Source organism: Zeus faber, assembly GCF_960531495.2.
Source record: "Zeus faber genome assembly, chromosome: 2".
Classification (NCBI taxonomy): Eukaryota; Metazoa; Chordata; class Actinopteri; order Zeiformes; family Zeidae; genus Zeus; species Zeus faber.
The window spans coordinates 39438407-39465521 of record NC_137189.1 but is presented as its reverse complement, the minus strand read 5'-3'; the positions used below and the strand labels follow the sequence as shown (position 1 = coordinate 39465521).

At 43.9% G+C, this 27115-nt stretch overlaps 1 protein-coding gene across 1 annotated transcript in view; it reads right to left on the bottom strand.

The window, feature by feature from the left end:
• Window positions 1-1685: 1685 nt before the first annotated feature.
• Window positions 1686-27115, bottom strand: part of LOC307245793 (FERM and PDZ domain-containing protein 4-like) — a gene marked incomplete at both ends in the record, with an annotated part of 70391 nt that continues 44961 nt past the window's right edge. The window contains 14 exons of the mRNA XM_080021471.1: window positions 1686-5062; window positions 5145-6188; window positions 6743-6878; window positions 7756-7938; window positions 8098-8187; window positions 10060-10186; window positions 13635-13771; window positions 14557-14676; window positions 16322-16453; window positions 18539-18646; window positions 18997-19101; window positions 20134-20179; window positions 20975-21077; window positions 22729-22880. Of these exons, the coding sequence (XP_079877597.1) occupies window positions 1686-5062; window positions 5145-6188; window positions 6743-6878; window positions 7756-7938; window positions 8098-8187; window positions 10060-10186; window positions 13635-13771; window positions 14557-14676; window positions 16322-16453; window positions 18539-18646; window positions 18997-19101; window positions 20134-20179; window positions 20975-21077; window positions 22729-22880 (5860 nt within the window). The remainder of the gene's footprint in view (window positions 5063-5144; window positions 6189-6742; window positions 6879-7755; window positions 7939-8097; window positions 8188-10059; window positions 10187-13634; window positions 13772-14556; window positions 14677-16321; window positions 16454-18538; window positions 18647-18996; window positions 19102-20133; window positions 20180-20974; window positions 21078-22728; window positions 22881-27115) is intronic.

Genomic DNA, 27115 nt, shown 5'->3' with positions numbered 1-27115 from the left:
ACCTTTGCGAACCCGTCCGTTTCTAAACCGGAGTTCAGATTTTCTTCCGAGTTGGGAGGTCAAGGGAACGCAGCATGTATTTACTCCTCAAATCTCTCAGTCTAATAAATAATAAGAAAAACGATGTGTTGGGGTTTTTTTTTTTTATGCTAAACAAAACCTCTGGAGATTAGTGTCGACTTTTTTCCCCCAGTTATATTTATTTTTTACGTTTAATTTCATTTGTGATTGAATTACCTTTGGCACCGACACACGCTGAGTCGAGCAAGGAGACCCTTAAAAGAGACAAAAGAGACCCTGACATATGTAAAACATTTTAATAGGTTAGTGGACTGTTGAAAAAAAAACAAAAAGTGGGGTGAGGGGTTTGATTTCATTCGTAAGAGACGTACCTGTGTCTTGATACACAGTGTGAAATAATAAATAATTTTAAGCACATAACATCTCCCAAAACAGATGAAAATAAATGCACACATTTAAAAAAAAAAATTGCCCCAATAACACAGTGCTCAACCTTTTTAAATATGTTATATATCTCTTGATAAACCGTATATATTGCTACGTTGCTCTCTTCTATCTGTTAAAAAGTACTTCAAAATAACCTTGATGTTTCAATGGTAAGTTGTACTGACAGCAGTAACGTTTCCCTTTAATTATAAATTCTAAATAAATACTATCTATCTACCCATAGACTGCATTGTAATAAAACAGGGTTCAAATCAGTTCACTTTATATGCAATAATTCAAAATGCGAACGGGACAGGATTTGGTGCGTTGTTGAAAATAGCAACTGGTTTCTTTCACTGGACCGAAAACGGTACAAATACCATTGATAACCATTTGTTTTTGGTCAAATTATACTGAAATTGCACTTTATGAATTGATTGAAGTGAAAGTAAATTCAATCCAGCCCTGTCTAATGACATACAAATGGCATGAGTAAATAAAGCAGGATACTCCATGGCTTCTTCGACCCTCTACGGCAAATAATATGTTCATACTGTATCTATATACATTTTATACATATTTAAATCTGCTATACTATGAACAGTTAAAAGGAATCTATTAGGTACATATTGTATTACAAAGATCGAGTACAGTATGGCTTTGCAAATGTACTTTCAGCAGAAACATTATCAGCAGAAGTGGCGAGAGCAGTCAGAAAGGTTTGACTCTCAACCCCAACACATGGACCGCGGTAGTCTACAGTTCAGCCACAACTCCTCTTGGTACTTGATCGAAGCTCTCTAAATCCTAAATCTGAGTAATTTGACCTTCACCTGGCAAAATAAAAAGATGCTGAATGACAACTCTAGTGACTGCATCGGCTACTCCATAAAGCAGGGGCGGGGAACCTTTTTCCTGCTGGGTCAGATTAATACTTGCGCATATTATTGTGGGCCATAGACTACTATGAAGTATTAAATGAAACTATTAAAGCAAAAATATTGCGATAATTATTAACTTTTTAATAATGATGTGTTTTTTTCCAAGGATCATTTTCTTAATTTTGCCTTGCAAATTGTTGTAAAATGAGCTATGGCCAACTACTTTTTCAAAATGGATAAACAGCCTATATGCAATCTTGGAATCACCCAGCGGACTGGGTGATGTCGACTGGAGGGCCGCATTGGCCCGCGGGCTGGAGATTCCCCACCCCTGCTTAAAGGTATATCAAGTAGCCTTTACTTGCTAAGCAGCGTTTTAAGGGAGCGGGTTAGTGCGTTTGCAATGGCCGACATAGTACTAGAGTGGCGCACCAGGGCTTTAACGCTGTGCTCCCCTGGCGCTCCCACGGTTGCGGTCTCGGCCGCTTTGAGCAGACAGATGTAGTTCATCACAACCTCATCCACCTTTGCCACCACCTCTCTTTGTTGGTGCGAGGCTGAGGCTCCGAGTCCCCTGACTAGACACATGCATGCCTCGCAGAGACAGCACAGCACCTGGAAACTGCAGGTTACAGCGAGCAGCATCTCCTCAGGGCTGCCGTGGGCCTGCGCCATTCTCCGGCATGCCCGGCCCAACTCCTTTGACTCAATGGAAAGGAGCTGCTTGTACTGGGATAAATCTGGTATCTGAGGCATCTGGGCCCCGCGATCCCCTCGTCCAACACTGGAGCGCACCAGGGCGATGAGCTCACTGGCGTCGCGACGCACGTCTGTGAAGCCGGCAGGGAAGACGTACATGCGGTCTTTGAGAGCGTTGATGCGGGCCAGACGGTCACTGAAGCTCATGTTGTTGAGGACTTCGCCGTACAGCTGGTCGCCAGCGCCATCAACAGCAGATCCGAAAGGCGACATGTTTGCTCCAGCGCCGCCTTCCATGTCAAAGTCACGGCTCCGTCTGGGCCTCTCCCATTCGATGTCGTCCTCCTCTCCCTCATTTTTTCTCTTGAAGAAGCAGTAGCTGAACGGCCCGTTGCATCTCCAGGGACTGGTATCCAGTTTCTGAGAGCCCTTTATGTGTTTAGTGTCCTTCTGCAAAGGAAATGCCACAGACGCCCTTCTACTGCCACCCCTGCTGCCTGTAGGCCAGCAGGTGGGGGTCTGGGAAGATACAGACCCCTGGGAATAGCTTTTGGAGAGACGTTTCCTTGTTGGCCTTCGCTGCACTTTGCTTTCGCCTTGTTGGGCCCCTCCCGGAGTCAGTGGTTGCTGGCTTCGGCTTCGGGTGGGCTTTTGGAACAGAACCTCTACACTTCCGGAACCGGCAGTAATATTGCTGGAGCTGCGCCTGAGCTCCCGGCCCCGCTGAAGGCTGTTGTGGCAGGGATCTATTTGTTGCAGGTTTGGAGTGACAGGCTGAATGTGGTTTTGATTCTGCCGGTACTGGACAGAAAGTATGGAATCTTGTTTTGGAAGGGTGGTCGAGTTGCTAGAGCTGCTGTTGGCTTGCATTGGTTGGGACAAAGCGGGAGGAAGGGGAGGCGGTGGAGGAGGAGGTAGCGGCTGTTGAGGGGTAGGAGAGGTCACACATGCTCTGGAGCCAGTGGACACCTGTCGGGTAAAAGCAGAAGGATGGTCCCCCCTTCCTAGCAAGATGGTGTTGAGCTCTGCTCGCTGGCCAGCTAAACTAGGTGCAGCAGCGAAACAGAGAGGATCGTTAGAAAAAGGATGAGGAGACTGGCGCACTGCATGCTTTGTCCTCATGTCAGACTTCAAACAGTCCTCTGGGCTGCCGCTAGGCTGGCTTCTCGACCGAGGCGGGGGAGGATGGTTTGCAGAGCCTGCCCCCTCGTGGCTTAGATCCCCTTCCCGGTTGACACTGCCCTCTCTGTTACACAATGACAGGAAATGCTCTGGATCCATAGCACCCCGCTCCAGCTCACTTTCCAGTCCAGAAAAGGAGCTCCTCCTTTCTGAACCAGCCGGCCTGACCTCCGGACTGTTTCTAGGTCTCTCAGCATGCAAATCAGGGACGCTCTTGAGCTTGGCAGGGAGTGTTGCTGAGTGATAGGAATGGGGGCATTTATTCGCCATGAGCATAGTCGGCGTGTTAGGGTTGATCAGATTTGGGCTGAGGAAGGGGGAAGACATGGAGGAAGGCATACAGGGGCACCTGGCAATTGTATTGCCCCTATTCTTAACCATCTCCACCAGCTGATGGTTGCTCGTGATGTAGCGTCTAGTGTCTTTTTTCACTGCCCCTCCCATGCCTGCGCTGTGCAGCTTCCCTCCCTGATGCATTTGGCTCACCGTCAGGTAGTTTATCAACTGTCTATAAGCCTCACTGCCCTCTTTCTGGTTTAATCCCCTCATATAGGCCTGCTGTTTAGCATGCAGATCATTGTGGAACCTTCTGGATGTTGTACCTGAGGTTTCTTTATGCTTGGACGGCGTAGTTGAGGAGGGGCGGGCAGGTTCCACACCCGCTGCCGGTGGGTGAATGTTGGGCAGCATTTTCCGTAGCATTGTGGGGTCTGCGTGGGGGTGGGGTTCTTTGCCCTGAGCATTTTGGCCAGGGAGTCCGTGGGGGACTGAAGGCTTGTTCTCCTCATAGTTTAGCACCCTGAGGAGAGAGGAGGAGGAGCTGGAGAGTTGGTGCCGTTGGAGGTGGTGGTGGTGTTTAGACTCAAGGGTGGTTGGGCCGAGAGGCGAGTCTGTCGGCGTGGCACATGCGCTGCTGTTTGTGCTGCCACCAGCATCCAACGACGAGCATAGGGAGCCCTGCAGTGAGCTGTGGGCCTCGCCTTGTAGGTTTGAAATCCTCTTTGCAAGGTGGTACTCGCACAGCCGCGCCACGCTTTGCTGCCTCGATATGGGCTGATGGTCACTTTGTATGTCTAACCCTTGGTCTGATCCCCTGGACTGGGGTTTTTTGGTTGGGGAGAGTAATGACGCCACCACCAGGTGCTCGTCCTGCTCAGCGGCAGAGGCTCTGCTGTCCGCAGGAGCCTCGGCAAATTCACCTACATCTAACAAGCGATCGACGTTCGAAGAAGTGGGACGCGGGGCAACGTGATGACCTCGAGGGAGGCTGTTTACCCCAAGCCCCTCTGCCACAGAGTTCTCTGATATAAGTGAGTTCGGTCCTCTCTGACTCCCCACTCGCTCGCCAAATGACGTGCGCTGCTCCATGTCAAGATGGCTGCCGCCGCCACTGATGGCTCCCCGGTGTCCCTCCCTGGTGCTGAAGGTGTTATACTTCCCGTTGGAGTCCGCCGACTTTTTGTGATGCTTGCCTCCTGGTGTGACCGAGCTGGGGCGTTGAACAGTGGAGGAGAGGTTTGTCTGGGCCCTTGCCTCCAAGCAGTCTGACCCCGATGGCGTCGTGTCCAACTGCGGGCTCCGTCTCGGGGGCACAGCTGGAGGCTGGAGGTGACACGAAGGAATACGGGGCTTCTTCTGCAAAGTTCCTGCTGTGCTGGGCGACACAGGAAATTCTGTTTGCTCCTCTAGTAAAGGTTGGTACCCTTCCCTTGTGGCCACCAGAAGGCGCATGTGGCTCTCGTTGAGCTTGTGAGCAGCGGCCAGCTCCGAAATCTCAGTCATCTCAGAAGAATTGGTCTCATTGCCTGAATCTGAGGAGGACTGGGGACTCAACCCTCTGGATATCAACACACCTAGAACATTAGACAAGAAATAAGTTAGTTAATCGGTTTCTGGTGAGGAATACACAGAGCGTGGTTTTTATGTGTGACTTACCTGGGTTGTTATTGTGTCCCTGCAGCCTCGGACGTCTCTGTTCAGAGACGGAGAGAGCCTCTAACGCCTGTAGAGTGTTGACCACAGCGTTCTCCAGTCGGCTCTCCGCTCCTCCACTTCCTTCTCCCTCTCCGTCCGTAGGCACTGCATCAATTAACGACACTGGGATATCGTCGTTATCTCGAGTGCTCAACGGGCGCCCCTCTGGTGCTACTTCCTCGTCCGAGCTGTCCCTGAAGCCTGGTGGCGGGGCAGCGATGGCCATGTTCAGCGTCTCCAACAGTGTGTCATCCTCATCCTCATCAACGCCATAGTCGCCCTCCGGGGGAGGCAGCGAGGTTAGGTCGATGATGTCGTCCGTGGAACCAGAGAGTGCCAGGAATGTGTTGGCAGCCGTGGTGGGCGGCCCACCTGACTGGTTAGGACGGTTGGTGGCATTTCTGTTGCCGTCGCCGCTGCCCCCCCTCTCATCAGTCACCGGCGTGCCCCCCGTGGAGTCTTCCTCACAGGAGGCATCATCCTCGTCCTCGGCGTCGTCCGTGGTGTCGGCATAGCACAGGTCTCTCAGCAGCGGCTCTTCGCCACATTCCTCGCCGCCAATGTTGCTGTACACGTGCGGCCGCCCACTATAGTGGAATGGTACGCCGTCCTGTGGCCGAAAGTCTGCGTTGTTGTGCGTGTAGTGAGGCCGGTGCTCAGGTACGTCAGGGCTCTCCAACAGTCTTTCGTAGCCCGGGTTCCTGGGGTTTTCCGCGGCATTCAGCGGGGGGTCCCCTCCGAAAATGAACGAGACCTTGGCACTCCGGGGAGAATCCTGAGGTTTATGTCTAGTGGAGGGGGGCAGAGGAGGGGGAAAGGTGCTTCGTCCGAACCCGAGGTTGCCATCCTGCCGTTGAGGATTTGGGAGGTACGGGGAGATGCTGTTTTCCCTCTGCCCATTGTCGCCATAGTCTGAGTGTCTGCTGTAGGTCTCTCCCTGCCGGGGCGACTCCTCACAGTTACCTACAGACGTACTGTACGGCCACTCCAGGACACGATCCTGACCTGAAGGCAGAAGCAACAGGACGTATGTGACTTAATATGTTTTGAAGCGCTCAGTGCTTTAAAGGAACATAACAGTGTAAAGTTGAGTTTTAGCACATTTACTAGTCAGCAAGCACATTACATTACCATGGACCCTTTTTTGTCAAAGTAAGCAATTATGCCACATTTTGTATTTGCTAATTCCATGTTAAAGCAATGGCTCTTCCACCTTTTCAAATGGAATTAACTAACACACATAGGACAAAATGACATACCTTTGACAAAGATATGTGTTACCGTAGTGGTCAGTGGGACGAGGAGACCCCCAAAATAAAAATACAATTATTGTTATACATCTAAAAATGTCAGCTATCATCAGAAAAAAGGTCAGGGGTAATGTAAAATGTGTGTGCTGACTAGAAAACTAAAACTAAATTTGAGATTGTTATGGTCCTTTAAGGAGCTAAATCTATGAAGAATATTTTTGCGAATATATATATATATATATGTGTGTGTGTGTGTGTGTGTGTATATATATATAAAACACCGGCACTCCACGGTTAATATTTCCTCACCCCCGTCATCTCCAGTACTGTTGCAGTGGGCCATGCTGAAGATAGATCTCCTCGAGTCCACTAGGAGGCGATAGTAGCCCGCGGTGAGACAGGCCAGGTTCATGGCATCGCTGGATTCCATGATGAGTGTGATGGGCTAGAAAGTAAACAAGTAAGTAGGTAGGTAGGTAGGTAGGTAGGTAGGTAGGTAGGTAGGCAAGTATGTAGGGAGGGAGGCAGGTAGATAGGTAGTTAAGTAGGTAGGCACGTAGATAGGTGGATAGGTAGGTAGTTAACTAGGCAGGTAGATAGGTGGATAGGTAGGTAGTTAACTAGGCAGGTAGATAGGTGGATAGGTAGGTAGTTAACTAGGCAGGTAGATAGGTGGATAGGTAGGTAGGTACCTACCTAGGTGGGTAGGTAGGTAGGTCGGTAAGTAGGCAGATAAGTGGGTGGGTATGTGGGTAGGTAGGTAAGTTGGTTGGTAGCTAGGTATATAGGTAGGTAGGGAGGTAGGTAAGTAGTTATGCAGGTCGGTAAGTAGGTAGATAGCTGGTAGGTTTGGGGGCAGTAACTCAGTAGGTAGAGTGATCATCCAGTGATCGTAGTTTGTACCGAAGAGTGCCGGTTCGGTCCCCGGCTCCTCCTGGTAGCGTACTGAAGTGTCCTTGAACAAGACACTTAACCCCCTAACCCCTCTCTGTTGAGCTGGTGTGCACCTTGCAAGGCTGCCGCCACCATCGATCGTGTGTGTGTGTGTGTGTGTGTGTGTGTGTGTGTGTGTGTGTGTGTGTGTGTGTGTGAGTGTGTGCGTGTGCGTGTGTGTGTGTGTGAGTGAGGTAAGCACTTTGAGTCGTATGACTAGAGAAGTGTATAATATAAACTTTACACTAAATTTACCATGGCGGTAGGTAGATAGGTGGGTAGGTAAGGTCAGTAGAAAAATAGATAGCTAAGTAGGAAGATAGATAGAAAGACAGATGCTGATATTATACAAATGTCCACAGTTTTTCAGTGTTGGACGCTGGACTGACCCGGACATCGAGCACGTGCAGCTCCAGCCGCACGTTGTTCTCGTCCTCGGTGAGGATCTCAATGCGGTTGACGTGGCTGAAGTCGGCCAGCAGGGCCACGAGGTTGGTGCGGGCGTTGATCACGTGGCTGATACCGTAGCGGGGGCCCACCAGCAGGAGGACCTCGGTCTGTTTTTCCCCCTGCTGTGGAGTCAGTCAAAAAATGGGATATTCCAGCTTTTTTAACGAAGATCCCAGCTTTTGAGACCCCGCAAGGTGTATTTTCCCTACTTCCGGTGGAGCTAGGCAAGTCGATTCCGTCTGGGACCATGCCCTAACACAGTCAGCATGCAATGTGCTTACCAAGAGTATCGACCTGAACTCCCTCCCGCCGTACAGCCTGAGTTCGCTGAGGTACCGCAGGTAATGCACCTTGGCCTGTAGAATGGTCAGCTGCAGAGAGAGAGAGAGAGAGAGAGAGAGAGAGAGAGAGAACTAATTGACAACCTGCACATGGGACACACACGGACAGCAAACAGTCTTCACCAGAGACAGACAGACAGACAGTCTTTCGATGGATGTTACAACTTAATAACTCATATTTATAACATGTTACTTTCTATGTTATCTGGTTCTCTGACATTCATTGTCAAATGCACTTGTGTTTTGACCCTTTTTGTTTTACGTTGACACAATTTCTATCCAGGGTGTCTGCAGCTATCAGAGAGTTCAATTCATGCTAAAGTAATACTTATTAACACAATACTTAATCTTTAGACTGTTTATAAAGACTACATTTCATTATAAAGATGACATTTTTGAAATTATTTATCATCTAATGACCTTTAAGTCACAGAATTCAAGATATTTTAAGACTCTTCCAGGACCTGCGGACACAACCCTAACGCAGCCTGCATTTACCCCCTAAATAATCAGATAGTGTGTTAACAGCCAGTAACCATCTCCACAGAACGACAGACTTAATCAAATTTATGAAATTAATCAAATTAATCAAATCAATCAAAGTAAGGCTGCTTTTTGCGCCGACCCTCTCCTACCGCTCAGGTTTGAAGGGAAGGGGTGAGAGTGAAAATCTTCCTTCACAGTCTATTGACACACTTAACATTTAATAGCCACCCCGCTAATTGTTTGTGGCGGTAGTAATATAATAATAATAACACCAAATAATCGGATGAATACTCGGTAGTAATCGTATTTCAGGGCAGACTATCGTACATTCACCTCGACAAGCGTTTGCAGCGTAAGGATCCAGGATCCACCCCAAGACGAGAGGTCTAATTGGTAATGAAACACCTTATTTGAAGCTTGTTATCTGATCCCGTCTCACAAACAGCTGTCTGTGCTGACACCGATTCCGCTAATAAGGACTCGTCTGGATTGACCAATGAGGACGCCTTCAGAACGCGTACATCATCAATATTCATATATTTGCAAAGAAAATCAATCCGCTCCCTGCTAGACGTCTGGACTTTCTCTTCTCCCTTTTCCCACCGGCTCAATAAAGTAATTTATTCCGGAATATGCGACTCATTAGAACGTTATTGTTGCCATGTTATTCTCCTGCCATGATTATAAAAAATAATGTGGGGAAAGGAGTTATTGTCTTTAATCCCCACTAAAACCACACAGTGACGCCCGCTTAAATATGTCTATTATTTGGGCTTAGATTATTCTATTTCTATACAAACTCGACAATTGCTATTCGGATTAAAAAAAGACAAGACGCCTTCGTGCGTCTAACCCTCCCTACCCCTCATAAGCCGTCCGGTTGGGGACCCCTCCTATAGACCATACACTGTATTATACAGCTGTTTCCAACAAAATCTCGATACCCATTCATGTTTAAAAAAAACAATAATAAAACACGGCTGCACGTGCCTGCACCACTGTATTGCCACCACGCGGGATGAAAAAAACCAAAACCGGCATAAATTGGCGTGGCAGGATGATAACCTACTGTTTTCCCGTATAAAAAGGTTTCCACCCTCGCCATTCTGAACTGTCCCCCTCACTCACGTCGTCCCGGTGCCGGGCCTGACCGACGCCAAGTGTCTAAATGGAAATACGGCTTATTATGCCCGCCAGCCGGTATCTTCGGCATTAGAATTCAAGGTCCGGTGTGAACAGAGGGCCCCGGGTTGACAAGGGGTTAGAAAACTTTACAAGGTGAGGCGTTGCGGCGCGGCTATTTTTAGGGTGTTGCATTACAGAGAGAGAGAGAGAGAGAGGAGAGCAAAAGAGTGGGTCTTTCTTTGTGCGTTGTTTGTCCGTCTGAACAAGGGCGGAAGAAGAACGGTGTTGTACTTTTTTCCCCGGCGGAACAAGGTTCTGGTTAGTTTTGAGGATGTGCATCAGAGCCTTCTTGATATTCTTCTCCTTCATGCTGGACTGCACGGCGGGCGGCAGGAACAGCGACAGGCCCCACTCCTTCCTGCCGAGAGAGAGAGAGGGGGAGGGAGAGAGAGAGGGGTTATTTGTCACATGCCTATACATACGGTCATACATATATGCAGTGAAATGTGATGACACCCGGGGATTACGCACAACAATCTCTAAAAATACAAAAAGTACCAAAATCTGCGTAATCGACACGAGGGGCTCGCGCAGGCGGCCGAGAGGGGCGGCGCCACAATCGCGATTCAAAGAGAGAGAGAGAGAACGGAAGATGAGTGAGCTTCCATTCCGGCTCCCATGTTTAAGTTCCTTCGTCGACGTTATCTAAGTTACCAAATTTCTACAGTAAGTCCGTCCATCGTGTCCATCATATTAATATTATGTATTCAACTTTGCATATTTAATATCTGGTGAAATATTGATATTGAAAAAATGTTATTTGCACATTTTGGCTGCCTCAGAATGCTGTGTCAGCGTGACACGCAGTTAAAATTTGTTATAGAGGTTTAAAAAAAATGATATTTATTTTATTTATTAATTTTTTTACCGAGTTTTTGATTTATGGAATTTGTTGGATCAATCAAGCTATCAAACCTATCTGCCTGCCTGCCTGCTTACCTGCCTTTCTGTCGGTCGGTCTGTCTGTCCGTTGATCTGATCAGACTATTGATAGGTCCAAAATGATTGACAGGTACAGAATATTGATGGTTCCAGAATATTGATAGGTAGAGAATGATTGATAAGTCCAGAATGATTGATGGGAACAGGTTATTGACAGATACAGGCAGGGACGGACTGGGATTAAAAAATGGCCCCGGACATTTTAATCCAGATCTGCCCACCACAACCAGCCCGTGGATACACCATCACCCCCCCCCCCCCCACCCCCACTCAATCATATATGCACATGCACCACGTTCCAAATTATTATGCAAATTGGCTTTAAGTGTTTTTTCAATTAAACTCATGGATGGTATTGTGTCTCAGGGCTCTTTGGATCACTGAAATCAATCTCAGACACCTGTGATAATTAGTTTTCCAGGTGAGCCCAATTAAAGGAAAACTACTTAAGAAGGACGCTCCACATTATGAAGCAGGCCACAGGTTCCAAGCAATATGGGAAAGAAAAACGATCTCTCTGCTGCCGAAAAGCCTCAAATAGTGCAATGCCTCGGACAAGGTATGAAAACATTAGATATTTCAGGAAAACTTAACTTAAGTGTGATCATTGTACTGTGAAGAGGTTTGTGGCTGATTCAGAGCACAGACGGTTTGTGCAGATAAAGGCAGAATGAGGAAGGTTTCTGCCAGACAAATTCATGGGATTAAGAGAGCAGCTGCTAAAATGCCGTTACAAAGCAGCAAACAGGTATTTGAAGCTGCTGGTGCCTCTGGAGTCCCACCAACCTCAAGGTGTAGGATCCTCCAGAGGCTGCAGTTGTTCATAAACCTACTATTGGGCCACCCCAACCAATGCTCACAAGCAGAAACGGTTGCAGTGGGCCCAGAAATACATGAAGGCTCATTTTCAAACTCTTGTTTACTGATGAGTGCCGTGCAACCCTGGATGGTGCAGATGGATGGAGTAGTGGATGGTTGGTGGATGGCCACCATGTCCCAACAAGGCTGCCACGTCAGCAAGGAGGTGGCGGAGTCATGTTTTGGGCTGGAATCATGGGGGGTGAGCTGGTGGGCCCCTTTAGGGTCCCTGAAGGTGTGAAAATGACCTCTGCAAAGTATATAGAGTTTCTGACTGACCACTATCTTCCATGGTACAAAAAGAAGAACCGTGCCTTCCGTATTAAAATCATATTCATGCATGACAATGCACCATCTCATGCTGCAAAGAATACCTCTGTGTCATTGGCTGCTATGGGCATAAAAGGAGAGAAACTCATGGTGTGGCCCCCATCCTCCCCTGACCTCAACCCTATTGAGAACCTTTGGAGCATCCTCAAGCAAAAGATCTATGAGGGTGGGAGGCAGTTGGCATCAAAACAGCAGCTCTGGGAGGCTGTTCTGACATCCTGCAAAGAAGTTCAAGCAGAAACTCTCCAAAAACTCACAAGTGCAATGGATGCAAGAATTGTGAAGGTGATATCAAAGAAGGGTCCTATGTCAATGCTGCAAACTCAACAAATGACCATTTTCAGTTCTTTACAACATATAACATGTTTTGAAACTCTGTTGTGCATAATAATTTGGAACAGTGCATTTTGAGTTTTTTATTTTTGAAAAAAATACTGTTGTCATGGGGAGGTTTCTTCACTAACATTCAAATTATACCCTAATGGTTGATGACTTGAAAATTATACTGACTGTCATTTGCATCCACTATTTAGGAAAATCAGAGAAAAATATCATTTGCATAATAATTTTGAACGCGGTTTACAAACACACCGGCCCTTGATACCATATCACTTATAAGCATAATGGATGGATACTCTAGGCTACTGTAACACTAAAACAAATCTCTTTTAAGAGCAAGTGAAAGGTTTGTTGCCAGCAGGCCACCGCTGTGATGATACCATGATAGATTCAGGCAGTCAGTGTTTCATGAATGTCTATATTTGAACAGGCTGTATAATCTATTTCAACGCAGAAAAAAAGTCAGATAATGCCATTGTCAATTTGATCACTTTGACCTTGAAACTTGAAGGACTGCAGGTCTATAAACAAAAAATAATTACAAACATCAGGTACTTACTGTATACATTTGTACTTCCAAAGTCCAGTTAAACAATCAATAAGATTTAAATAAACACATGTTAAATGATATCTAAAACTGAACAAAAATTAAGTACTGTATATGTTTTGAACTGATGCTATGGCCCAGACCATTACTCCTGGACTGGGTATTGCTGTCTATAAACAATAAATGATATTTAAATAAATAAACACCAGCCCGTTTGTACTAGTACTAGGGTATTGATGGTCCATAAACTATAAATAATTTCAAAATTTTATATTTCCGACGCTTGAAGGCAGCATGGTAGCATTTCAGACAGGCCTTGAATGCAGCGGTGCTACCTTTGATAAAAATCACTCGCAACGTGGAAAAACAAATGGACATTTGAACCGATTGGTCATGAATCCACCTGCTCTCGCGCTCTCGTTGACTGCTGGGATTTTGGGGGGGGGTTAGAGAGATGCCCGTCGTCAGCCCACTTTGATTAAGAGGGCTAGTGCATAATCAAGTGGGCCGGGGACGCAGATCTCTCTCTCGCTCTTTGTTTTTGTGTAATGGGCTGCTCAGGCGGCCCACAGAGCGACCTGCCCACCGGGATTTGTCCCGGTGCTCCTGATGGGCAGTCTGCCTCTGGGTGCAGAATATTGATAGGAACAGACTATTGATAGGGAGAGAATGACTGATAAGTCCAGAATTATTGATGGGAACAGATTATTAATAGGAACAGACTATTGATAGGTCCAGAATATTGAAAGGAACAGAGTATACCAGACCGAGCCACATCCTCAACACTTACTGGATGTACTTGAGCGAGACCTTCTGGCTCTGTCTGGTCGTCATGGTGAGGATGTACATCTGGAGCGCCGCCAGCCGCAGCGCCGCGTCGTACTTGAGCTCTGGGCCGAAGCGCTCCGACACCACGTCGTTACAGCTCTGGGATGTCGGGATGGATGGATGGATGGAGGAATGGATGGATGGAGGGTTAGACGAGGCCTAGGGTCTGGGGGTGGGAGCCATTCTTCAAGCCTTGCACTAGCTTGGGATCCTGGCTTTTCTCGTGAAAGCGGGAAGCCTGCAGAGGGCGCCTCCAATGCCAATCATATTCTTGAGAATTTAATTCACGTAATTAGTTTTAATAAGCAGGGTATAATAGAATCGTAAATGAGGATTTATTTTTTCTTTTTAGGCCAAATTCCAAATCATTCAGAAGAAATTAAGAATGATTCCACAATTAATACCCCGTGGTCCGACGCATAGCCATAAATATATCGTTAAAAAAATCTGGCGCCCAAACTGATTTTAAATATATATTTTTAATCTTATACAATCACAATTCTTGACTAATCCACACAACTTTAATTTACGTTTTCAGAATATAAAACAGAATTAGGTAGAATATAATAGATTTATTATTATGACATTATAATGTCTATTTTTAACAGACATAATATTAGGCAATTTATTATTATTATTATTATTATTATTATTATTATTATTATTACAATAACAATAATAATAATAATAATAATAATAATAATAATAATATAAACAATATAAAACAACTTTACACTATGTTCAAGGCGGCCACCCTCGGAGAAGACAACCTGGCCAGTGGCCCCCCAGGTTAGTTTGACTTTGAGACCTGACCCCTGTTTCTTTTCGGGTTGACGAAAGAAGTCGTTTTTCTTTAGTTTGGTGTGTTTTCCTTCATCGCTCACCTGAACGTAGAGGTATTCGAACGCCACGGCGTCCCGGCGGAGCAGCTCCACGGGGTCCCTGGGGACGAAGCTGATCCGGAAGAAACACTTCATCTTGTCGGAGTCGGACCTCTGGGTCACCTGGAGAACAAGGGAGGGGGGGGGGGGGGAGGATTGGAAGACGCGTGAACCTCCATTCCAGGTCCCATGTTTATGTTCCTTCGTATATATATTATATCCTTTGTATCCCATGTACAAACAATTTTATACAGCTAAAAGTAGCAGATTTCAATGAAAAGACAACGTGTTAAGTATTTACAAGTTCATCCATAATAATTCTAATGACAAATTATTGTTAAAGTTCAATAAATGTTGTCTGCATTACAATATAGACAAGTCATCTATTAAACAGAAATTTCAAATTGTTCATTATTAACAGAAAAAATACAATACAGTAGTAATTACAACTAACTTGTATTTATTATATTTATAAAATAAAATGTGTTATTATTGTTGTTATGCAAGGAAATGACAAAGTTTGTATTTGCTATTGTTCCAGATGACGAAAAATTGCAGAAAAATTAAAGACAATAAAGAAGCAATTGTCCAAAAATCCAGTCCTCAAGGTCAGTCACAATATTAAAAAAAATTAAGTACTATGGACGTAACTCCATGATGTAACTCCACAATGTTTGTAAGTTTAATAAATTATGATGCATTTCACAGAAACCAAAAAACTGTAAAATGTACCTAAAACTAATAAACTGGACCCAGTGTATCGCTGCCTACAGCTACTGTATATTTATTATTATTATTATTATTATTATTGCTGTTGTTATATTCATTTTTATTTGTATTGTCATTAGTATCATCATAATTATTGTTATTATTATTAGCATTATTATTATATCAACATACATTATATAATATATATAAAATTAATAATTAATACAATTTGTTGTTTTTTTTCCCCATTCTGAGGAAGCCAAAAGTCAATTTTTATAAATCAGAAAGCAATGATATCAGTTTTCAACAATCTGATATTATTTACTGTATACTGCATATATATATTTATTAAAATTTACAAATGTTAATAAAATGCTAAAAGTGGCAGTATTCATCAGCAAGGGACAAAGTGTTAACTGCACCATACGATGCTAACATCTAAAAAAAAATGTGTTTTCAAAACATTTGATCAAACATTGATCAAAAAACATTGTGTTTAACCGCGACACAGGGCATAATTCATGCAAGGAAGGCATGGCATATTACATAATGAGCGTGTGCAATTAATAGAGATAGCCGCAGAACACTGCTTCAGTCAGCGATAGTCTGGACACCAGATCCCAGCTGTGTCTGAATATTAACTATGTCCTCTTATTATTAGATAATAAGGCAATATGCTGCTGCTGGACGAGATGTGTGAAATAACTACAGTGTGTGTGCGTGCGTGCGTGTGTGTGTGTGTAATGTGAGCTGTCGCCCTCGCTGTGCCAGCCCTGATAAATGACACCAAGGTCCCAATGCTGCTTGAATACTGAGCAGGAGTGTGTGTGTGTGTGTGTGTGTGTGTGTGTGTGTGTGTGTGTGTGTGTGTGTGTGTGTGTGTGTGTGTGTGTGTGTGTGTGTGTGTGTGTGTGTGTGTGTGTGTGTGTGTGCGTGGGAGGGGCTCAAGATAGTGTAAGAAGGATCCAAGTATTGAACAGGGAGAGAGAGAGAGAGGGAGCAAGTGCAAAAAATATAGGAAGTGGAAGCGGGAAACAGGAAGTGGAAGCAGGAAACACACCTGAGTGAGCATTTCCTGCTCGTGCAGCAGCAGCAGCCGGCTGGCAGAGCCCTCCGCCCTCTGCTCCAGCACTAGTGAGAAGTTCTCGATGCATTTTATGGAGAGCTTCTCCTGGAGGGTCAGGATCACATCCTGCACACAGATAAATAACAAAGTAAAATAAAGTACCCAGTAGGGGGCATTCAACGTTTCCCAAGCTATAGAGTAGTGTAGAGCAGGGCACTTTGGATGCCTGGCTAAGGGCTTAAATGGCTGGAAATTGATCATTTGCCAAATCATGGTCATGGTCCTGCTTCCCTTAACTACTGTAGGATCCTACCAAATAGCATGGCCTTCCAGACACTCGGGCAAAGGTTGAATACTGAAACTTTGGCTGGAACATTTGGTGGGGTTGAGGTCTCCACCCTTCTAGTGGGATGCGGGGAGTTAACGATGATTTCTCCTGAATTTTAAGGGGAAAAGACGAAAGGAAAGGGAAACAGCTTTGCCATCCAGATGATTTGGCAAAGGCGTCACTTTGGGTTGAACATTGCAGGGGGTAGTGGTCTCCACTATTCTAGGGGGTCCAGGGGCTAAATCAACGGCTCAACGGGAAAGGGCATTAGCTTTGTCAAGGGTGTACCTTTGGGTTGAACATTGCAGGTGGTTGAGGTCTCCACCCTTCTAGGGAGGTTCAGGGGCTATGAAGGCCGTGAATTTTAAGGGGAAAAGACGAAGAGAAAGGGAAATGACATTGCCTTCCAGAAAAGGAAAGGGAAACAACTTGTCGCATGTCCCCCCTCCCTACATCCATACACCGCCTCTTGGCCTTCCTCTTTTCCTCTTGCCTGGCAGCTCCACCTTCAGCATCTCCCCTCCGTACATGTCCAAACCATCTCAACCTTGCTTCTCTCACTTTGTCTCTGAACCGTCTAACCTGAGCTCCCCCTCTAATATACTCCTTCCTAATCCAGTCCATCCTCGCCACTCCCAACAAAAATCTTAGTGTCCATTCAATGTGCTATAATAATGCAAAAGATGAAAAGAGACACCAGTGATCCACCGAAATTGTGTCAGAGAGCTGGTTTTGCCTCATTGAATCTGTTACAGTGTTGGTAAAATTGATTAAGGTTATCAGTACTTTTAGACATATTTTGATAACTAAACCTAAATAGAAAGCATATACACATAGTTCTTGGGGCTGTGGCCGATGGGGGCTTTTCTACCATAGGAACCATTTCAGGAACCAGGAACTTAGTTCCTTAGAACTTCTACACTTTTCCACAGGAAGTGAAACTTGGTTCCGTAATTGGTTTCTATTTGGATCGGTCTTAGTCCCAACAAAGTCCCTGCAAGCAAGGTGGTAGCTTAAGAACCATTGGATGGGTAAACAGCTGATTGAGACTCTGCTTGCTCGTAGTAGTCGCTTCCCCTTTGCTACTTTTGATTTAGTAATGAAAATGGAAAACCAGAACCCGAAATACAATACCCCCAATACTGTTGGATAGACAATCAAATTCAAGCACAATTTTAGTAGGGGAGGAGGAGGAGATTCTTGGATCCCCACTGCAGTGGTTAAGCAACCAAGAACTAAGGTTCCCGTTTCAGAAAGTTCTGGTCATAAATTGGTTCCTCGTATAGTTCCTGAATCTTGGTGGAAAGGCAGCGTAAGGCAGTTTCCTGCCATCCTGAAGGGATGTCAATCCTATTCCTATACGCACCTATGGGTGTGAGCACATTTCCCAAAGTTGAAGGTTTTCAGAAGAAAAAGCGTTGGCCTTGTCAACTCACAACACACAAAAAAGAAATCCAGCAAACTCCACACGAGGGAAGTAAACATGATGCGGCTCACTGAAGCAGCGAGTGAAAAAACAGAAAAGCTCAGCGGAGCAGATAACACAGGAAGACTGTGAGCGCCTGGCGTGCAAACGTGCACCGCTCCGCTCCGATTCTTTCAGAATACTGCCACGAACACAAATGCAACCTTCGCCATCTGGCCTGATTCAAACGAGAGTTAAAGAATTGGCAAGACTCTGGAAATAGTGAACGTGAGCGTGCAAGTAAGAGTGAAAGTGAGTTCCAGGAGCTGAAGGTCTTTTCCATCAAAGCGCATTCATTGTCTCCCGACATGGATTTTATCCTGATTTGATTAGAGAAACGGCGGAGATCTCAGGTAAAGTAATTTTTGCTTAAAATGTTGACGCGAGGGTGCATGCGGTGGTGCACTCACACACAAACCTTGATGGAGGTACTGCAGTCGAAGCGGAAGGACTTGGTCTGCCCGTTCTCCAGGTAGACCTTCAGGACATTTGGCATGAACAGCAGAGAGTTGTCTTTAACCGAGTTCTGCCGGGGAAGAAAGGAGAGGGCGTTCCATTACCACGTTAACCAGGACGGCAGCCGTCAAGTTTTTTCTTATTACATGGATCGGTAATCGTTTTAATTAACAGGATTATCGCATTATTTACTATCAATGAATGCATTATCACGTTAATGCCAAGTTATTACTTAACATGGCAGATGACACAGAAAGTCGGCTGCGTCCGTCGGTGTTTGAATAATTGTAAGTCGCTTTGGATAAAAGCGTCCGCTAAATGACGAAATGTAAATGAAATGTAAAGTCGAAATATACCAGTCGGCGTGGACAAGTGATGAGAGAGAGATAAGGAGACGAGAGAAAGAGAGATGGAACTCACTGGAACCTGGCCGTTGATGATGACCTCCTCTGCAAAGCGCACTTTGACTGGATTGGACTTGAGTTTGGCTTTTTTTGCTGCACTAATAAACGCCGACTTCGGAGACTGAGGAGACAAGGATGGTGATGACATAGTATAGAACAGATATATAGATAGATAGATAGATATATAGATAGATAGATAGATAGATAGATAGATAGATAGATAGATAGATAGATCATTAGCACCTTTAAAAACACAGTTTCCAAAGTGCTTTGACAGGTGAAATAAAAGCAGAGTGCTCAGATCATGAATTTAAAAGGCAAAGGAACATTAATAAACAGGATAAACAGGAAGATAATAATAAGACATAGAAATAAAAAGAAAATAAATACATTTGATTAAATAAAGAAAGGGGGCGACATCACATGGAGGCAGATCTATAAAAATGGGTTTTGAGAAGTGATTTAAAAGAAGTCACTGACTCTGCCAGCCGTACCTCCTCAGGCAGATCGTTTGAAAGTCGAGGGGCCCTGACAGAAAAGGCACGGTCACCTTTAGTTTTAAGTCTAGACTTTGGAACAGCCAGGGGGGCCCCACCTGAGGATCTGAGGCTGCGTTCTGGCTCATATGGGGTCAACATATTTGTTATGGAGCTTGGAGTCAGACCCAGACGTGCTTCAAAAGTTAACAGTAAAAATCTTAAAATCGATTCTGAATCGAACAGAGAGTCAATGGAGAGAAGCCAGGATTGGGGTGGTGTGACGTTGTCTTTTGGAACCGGTTAGAAGCTTAGCTGCTGCGTTCTGAACTAGTTAAAGTAAGTAAGTAGATAGGTAAGTAGGGAAGTCGATAGGTAAGTAAGGAGGTAGGTAGGTAGTAGGCAGGTAAATATTAAAGTAGGTAAGATGGAAAGTAGATAGGTAAGTAGACAGGTCGGTAGGTCAGTACGAAAGTGGGGAAGTAGGTAGATGTGTAAGTAGGAAAGTCGGTAGGTAAGTAGGTAAGTAAGGAAGTAGGTAGGTAGGTAGATAGGACGGAAGGTATGTAGGAATGAAAGTAAGTAGAGAGATAAGTAGGAAAGTGGATGGGTAAGTAAGGAGGTAGGTAGGTAGACAGGAGAGTAGGTAAGTAGGTAGGCAGCGCAGATGTACTCACTTGGTACGGCTGGACGACCGTCAGCAAGATGGATTCCTTGCAGCTCCTGGGGGGGAGAATCAGGCCACCAATCACACCAATAACAAAAACAACAGCTGGAACAACAAAAATCAGAGGAAAACGAGATGCCCTGGGCAATCACAGGCTGCCGCTAGTTGGCACCATTGAGTGAGTGTGCAGGGGCATGCACTGTAACGTGGATATTCGCAAGCACGTGTTCATTTTTCATTATCCCAAAAAAAGGACATATTTCATCTGAGTTTGAAAAAAGAAAATCGTCCTTTCAGCTCGTTAAAATTATTTTTTTTCACATTGAAACGCTTTAATATTTAAATTCAAACAGTATGTATTCATTGTAAGCGATTACCGTTTAATGTTTTAACAAATTTTAGGCATTATTTTCATATTGCTTTCCCTGTCATTAGAGGAAAAACAGACTGAAACATTACTTTTTTAAATTACCCTTTTCCTATATTTGTGTTATTTCTTTAAAAAATGGGACATTTTTGCCAAACTTATCGATACAACAATAATTAATAATGAGAAAATTCAATAATAACTAGATGTTTTTTTGTTTTTTTTCACCCAAGTGTAAAATGTCAAATAATTATACATAACATAAATGATATTTGCTATCAATACTGACTTCTCATTTCTGAAATATGTAACACGGGTTGAATTCCAGTTCTATCCAATTCAAATTCACCAAGTTCAATTCAAAAAGTGAATCTCTCTCTATCTATTGATCAAATTTCTGAAGTTATTATACAGCTATATTCCACATATAGATATCACTTTGTATTGAAAAAGACACGTGAATCATTTTTAACTGGTTTCGTACCTGACGAGATCGATGACGCGCTCCCTGGGAGCTGAGCCGACGGCTTCGTCGTTGATCATCATGATCTCGTCGCCCGGGATCAGCTTCCCTTCTGACGGACCGCCTGCACGCACGCACGCACGCACACACACGCAGAGACAATACCCATTAACACCCAAGTGTTAATAAAGTGTTGATGCGATTCAATGGAGTGCAATGGGGCATACGTCTAAGTCTCAAAAAATAAAGTCAAATCTCAGGAAGCTCACGTTTTGATACATTCATGTGTTTCTTGGTGTATTGTTTTATCACATTCTATTTAACATCTATCTAAAATATAATATTTTTGACAGCAGGTCGCCAGTAGGAAGCGGCACCACTTCCTGTTTCTAGTCCCTTACGTTAGTGCAGATGTAGCCAAAGCGGCTGATTTACTGAAGCACAAAAGAGTTCAATTTATGGAAATTTCATGATCCTAACTGCTTAAATGTGGAGAACACTGTACTACCCATATTGATGTATTCATATTTATTCATCCCGTACAGTACAGTATCCATCTGTAAATATACTTATTCTTTTATACAGCTTTTAATTTAACTTATGCCAACTTGATTTATCCTAACTTAACTTGTCCCAACTTTACTTATCTGTGTATATACACAGATAAGTAAAGTCGGGACAATATATGAATATATATATATATATATATATATATATATATATATATACATACATACAGATAAGGGATGTGGTACCACACACACACACACCAACACACACACCCCATAAGGTCACTCCTCTCACGGTGCTACGTGTTCCCTTTACTCACAGCTGAGTGAAAGGGACACATGCACGAGTCTGTATGTGGTGGGTTTATTAACAGACGTGTGTGTGTGTGTGTGTTGTGTGTTGTGTGTGTGTGTTGTGTGTGTGTGTGCATGTTCGCACATGTGTGTGCGTCTGCGCGTGTGTGTGTGTGTGTGTGTGTGAACATTAATCGAACGGGGGTATCTCTCTCCCTCCATCCTTCCTGGGGCCAAACCGCAGTAAATAGAACATTCCTTCTTTCAGCCGTCTACTTAGAAATTCAGCGCTGATTGATTATGGAGATGCTTAATCACTCTGATGCTGAAGTGGCCACCGGGGAATCAGGGAGCGGGGCTTTGTTTATTCATTTCGGTAAGATCTCATGATATTTTGTGATATCAATTTGTGACATTTATTTTCGACATTCATGATATTATGATATTTTTGTGATTTTTTAAATTTATTTATTTATTTATTTATTTTTGTTTTAACTTTGACAGGGAGATAATTTCAAGGTAGGTATCTCGGCATGTATTTAAAATAAATTAACAAAACAATTCATACCATATTAAAAATCAGAGCTTTCATCAGGAGTCATAAAATGTGTGTGCTGATTAGAAAACGGGATAAAAATCACTCGGGACAAAAAGGAGATGTCCGTGATAGGAATTTTAAATAACTTCTTCACTCTTTATAGGGAAGGTGACTCTGGATGAGTCAGATTACCTCCCTAAAAGCGAGTGGTATCATTTAAGTTGATGTGTCGTAGGAACAGATTGTAAATGCTGAAAAGAGGAGCATAATGGTTATTTAAGTAGGTTGTTAAAGGGAACAAAAGCATCGGGTGCTTAAATCTGCAAGGGGGGTTATACACACACACACACACACACACACACACACACAAACATAACACATGTATAACACGTTAATAACAAGTTAGTCACACGTTCACACGTTTTGGTGCCCACCTGGTGTGACGGAGCGGACCACCACTGGTTTCTCGCTGCCGGCCACGAAACCGAAGCCGAGGACGGGGTCCCGCCGCATCTCCACCAGCCGAGGGGCAGGGGGCGTCCCGTCCAGACGCACCTCCTCCAGGGAGCTGCTCTGGGACACTTGGCTGGAGGGACAGGTGAGGAGAAGACTTGTTATGAATATGGGATGTCCATAATCAATAGTCATCATATTAGTCTCACAAAAGTCATCATGAGCCGCCTTTCCACCCCAGGAACTAGGAACCTTTAGAGGACCTCAGTGCGTTTCCACTGCAGGTACCAGGGTTTAAATTACGCTTCGGGCACAATGTCCCAGGAACCAAAAAGTCCCTGCTCGGGGTGGAACTTTTCAAAAGTCCAGGAACGTTGGACTTTTGAAAAGGGGTGGGACTTGCAGTGCTGAACATTTCTGAATGGTCAAGTACTCGCAGCATTTTAATTCACTACATTTTTTTTTTTTTTTTTAATCTGCAGCCACAAACTGACTGTATGTACAGTTTCTTTATTGTTCTAAAGACATTCATTTTTCTTGTTTAAATAATAAAAACAGAAAACTAAAAGATGACCGAGTATATACGCCATATATGTATGAACACATCAACTGAAGTGTGATGCGTGCAGTGTAGCGTCAAAGAGTCTGCCCTCCTACGCAGTAGACCCAGGTTCAATTCCCCGTGCGTCAACTTGTGTTTTTCAACATGGTTCAAACTTGGTAATAAAATCTTCATTGTGAGAGTGAATCAGTAAATACAAGGACAGAAGAATAAAATGGATAAAGAAAGACAACCCGATATACCACTTTCACTTTGGTTGTCTTTCCTTATCCGTACTATTCTTGTTGATGTTGTAGAGTCTTCTGCGTTACCGCCACCATCTGGACTGCAGTGGAGCAGCTTGTTGTCGCAAAAATGACGTGTGAAATAAAGTCGCTTTTTCATACGTCAGTGAACTAATTTCTATAATCTTCACGGTCTTTACACTGCGGTGTAAAGGCAGACAACAACGGGCTGAAGGAACCTTTTAGTTCCTTGAAAAAAGTTCCTGGGACTAAAAGTTCTGGGTACTTTGGCTGGAAACGCGGCTATAATAGTCTCTCAATAGTCTCACGACAGCGTCACAACAGTATCACAATGGTATCACATTGGTCTCGCAAGAGTCTCATGATAGTATCACAATAGTCTCATACGAGTCTCACAACAGTATCACAATAGTCTCACAATACCTTATTATAGTCTCACAATAGTATCACAATAGTAACACAATAGCCTCAAAATAGTTTCACAATAGTCAGATCAGAAAAAGGCGATCAATGGCCAAGGCATAGGATGGTCGTTTGATATAACTGTCACATAATGGTCATGATAGTATAGTCAGGTCAAAGGAAGGTCACCAAAGGCCAAGTCATAGGATGGTAGTTTGAAATAGGTGATATATGAGAAGAATTGTTATAAATAGGTAATAGCATTGTAGGAAATATGTAATAACTTAATAGTCTCATAAAATTGTCTCATAGCAGTCATAAGATCAATTTGGAAAAAACGTAAATTTGATTAAAGTTTCCATGAGAACATTGAACTCATAATAATAAAGAAATAAAGAAATAATAATATTAAATAAATGTATAAATAAAAAATAAACACACAAAGAACTTTTTGAGAAATAAAAAAAATGTAAAAGATGACATTCAATAAAAAAAAAAAATTCAGAGTCCCAGTGAACGCATCATAACTTCCAAAACAGATTTGTTTTCCGAGTTTCCCATGAACGCAGCATGGCTTTCTGCTTGGAGAGCCGTGTAAAGGTGAGTTTAAACAAACATGGATGGATTTATAATGCATAGTCTGACTTCTGAGCTTATTTTGGTGAGTAACTTAATAGTAGTGTAAAACAGACAAGTACGGGATAAATAATTAATGTTTTTTTGTTAAATATACTTAAAATTGAGACACATCGGCTGCATAACTGCCGATCCCAATGCGGTCAAAAAGTGAAATAATGACAGATATCGCTCTGGCTGTTATACCGTTTCTATCACTATGTCGCAAATCGGCGGCAGAACTGCTTTACTGCAATATGTGAAGTCGTCTGGAGTCACCGTGCTTTACATTATCCGCAAATATGCAATACCATTATTATGAAAATGTCGTAACCTAATAGTCATCAAAATTGTCTCATAACAGTCATAATAGTATAGTCAGATCAGAGGAAGGAGATCAACAGCCAAGTCGTAGGATGGTAGTTGGAAATCGGTATGAATGATATAGAACTAGACTCTTATAATTCCACTGTGTAATACCATTGGTTGGGGTGGGGGATCTTAATTATGCACGGTCGGTATTTTCCACCTGACCTCTTTCACATGACCCTTCGAGAGTTGGATTGTTTTACATATTAAATTATAGATGGATTTATAACTAGGATACATGAATCTCCTTTAACCTTTTGACCTTATGTCAGCGTCAGGTTGGAGTAAATTATTGTATTATTATTATTACTACTACCAAGTTCAAATTCAAGTTCAAGAGATTATTTGTCACATACATATGCGTACAGTCATACATATATGGAGTGAAATGTCATGACAGCTGGTGAGCTGGTTACGCACAATAAGCTCTAAAAATACAAAAATACTAATGTGTGTAACCATATGAAGTATATGTTATTATTATTATTATTATATGAAGTATATGTTATTATTATTTTATTATTATTATTATTATTATTATTATTATTATTACATGAAGTATATGTTATTATTATTATTATTATTATTATTATTATTATTTGTAGTAGTAGTAGTAGTAGTAGTTGTAGTAATAGTAGTAGTAGTGGTAGAATGAATATTAGTATTATATTATTATAATCATACAAAGTATGTTATTATTATTGTTATTTTTATTATTATTATACAAAGTATATGTTATAATAATAATAATAATAATAATTATTATTATTATTATAATAATTATTATTAGTATACACGCACGCACATGCACGCGCACACGCACACGCACACACACACACTTGAGTTGTACCATTTCCCCCTTCAAGCACTTTGGACAGGCACTCTCAGTCTAGTACCAAACTGTTCAGTGCCGCTAGTAAACTAAAGGTTGGCTGGGGCCTCGCTAGGTTACCGTGATTACGCCGCGCCCCCCACATCTGCGCAGACCCTCCCTGACCCTCCCCCTGACCCTCCCCCTGACCCTCCCCCTGACCTGCCGCCGCCAGCTTGCGATAGCACACGCAAGATCAGGCTCGCTGATGCTAGAGGACTGAGCAGATGTCCTGGTCAAGGCTGAGTCGAGGGCCCCCACCGTCAATAACCACTGTGTGTTGATCAGTCCACTCTTGAATAGTGTCACATGGGATACTCAAACTTTTCAGACTTATGTTACATTACATTATGTTTACATGTCCAAGTCAGTCTGAAGGACAGTTTAAAATTCAAATAAAATATTCCAAATATGTAACTACACGACGTAACTCCACAATGTTTGATGTTTTTATACGTTCAGAAAATTGTGCTGCATTGAACAAAATGATCAAGAAAAATGTAATAATTACCTAAAACGAATATGCTGGACCCCCTGAATTGCTGCCCGTAGCTATATTTACATTTATTACTTAAATTCAATTAAAGCGCTGATATTTTGCGGTCACTGGGAGACTTCATTACTTAGTTTAATGGGGCAATCGCGTCCTTCGGCGATGCAATTGGCACAGTCTCCCCATGATCTGACATCGGGGTGTCCTGCACACTCTGCCATGTGGGTGGGCGCCCTGGGCTTCTGGCTGAGAGGGGCTGGTTGTGGCATGGCGGGTCTCACCCTTGTGAGGGGCGTTGGCGGGTGTGCGGGCCCCGCAGTCGGGTCGGCGGGGCCCCCACGCCCGGGCAATTCTGGCGGGGTGTCAGTCCGTCGGTCCTAGCCTGCGGCCCGCGGCCCGGCTTCTGTGCTTACAGGTGCATCTTGCGCCTGCACGTGCGGGCAGGGTGTATGTGTACGCCTCAAGGGTGCAGAGTATCCTTGCACTCTCTGGGACTGGTTTATGCTCCTCGGGGCCATGTGTGGGTGTTGCTCCGCGGGCTCCTGGCTGCTCTGGGGGGCTGGGGGGTCTTCTGTGGCTGCAGGTCAGGTTGCTCGGGGCTTTCCTGTGGTCGTGGAGTGTCTAAACAGCTGGGGGACTCAGGGGTGGCTTCAGGGGCCTTTTTTCCGCTGCTTGGAGGCGCTACAATATAATACCCATCTCATACACCACAAATAATTGGGAGAAGTCTCGTACACTCACCAGTGGACACGTCACACTTCACTCGTCCCACACATCACACACATCACACACACACACACACACACACACA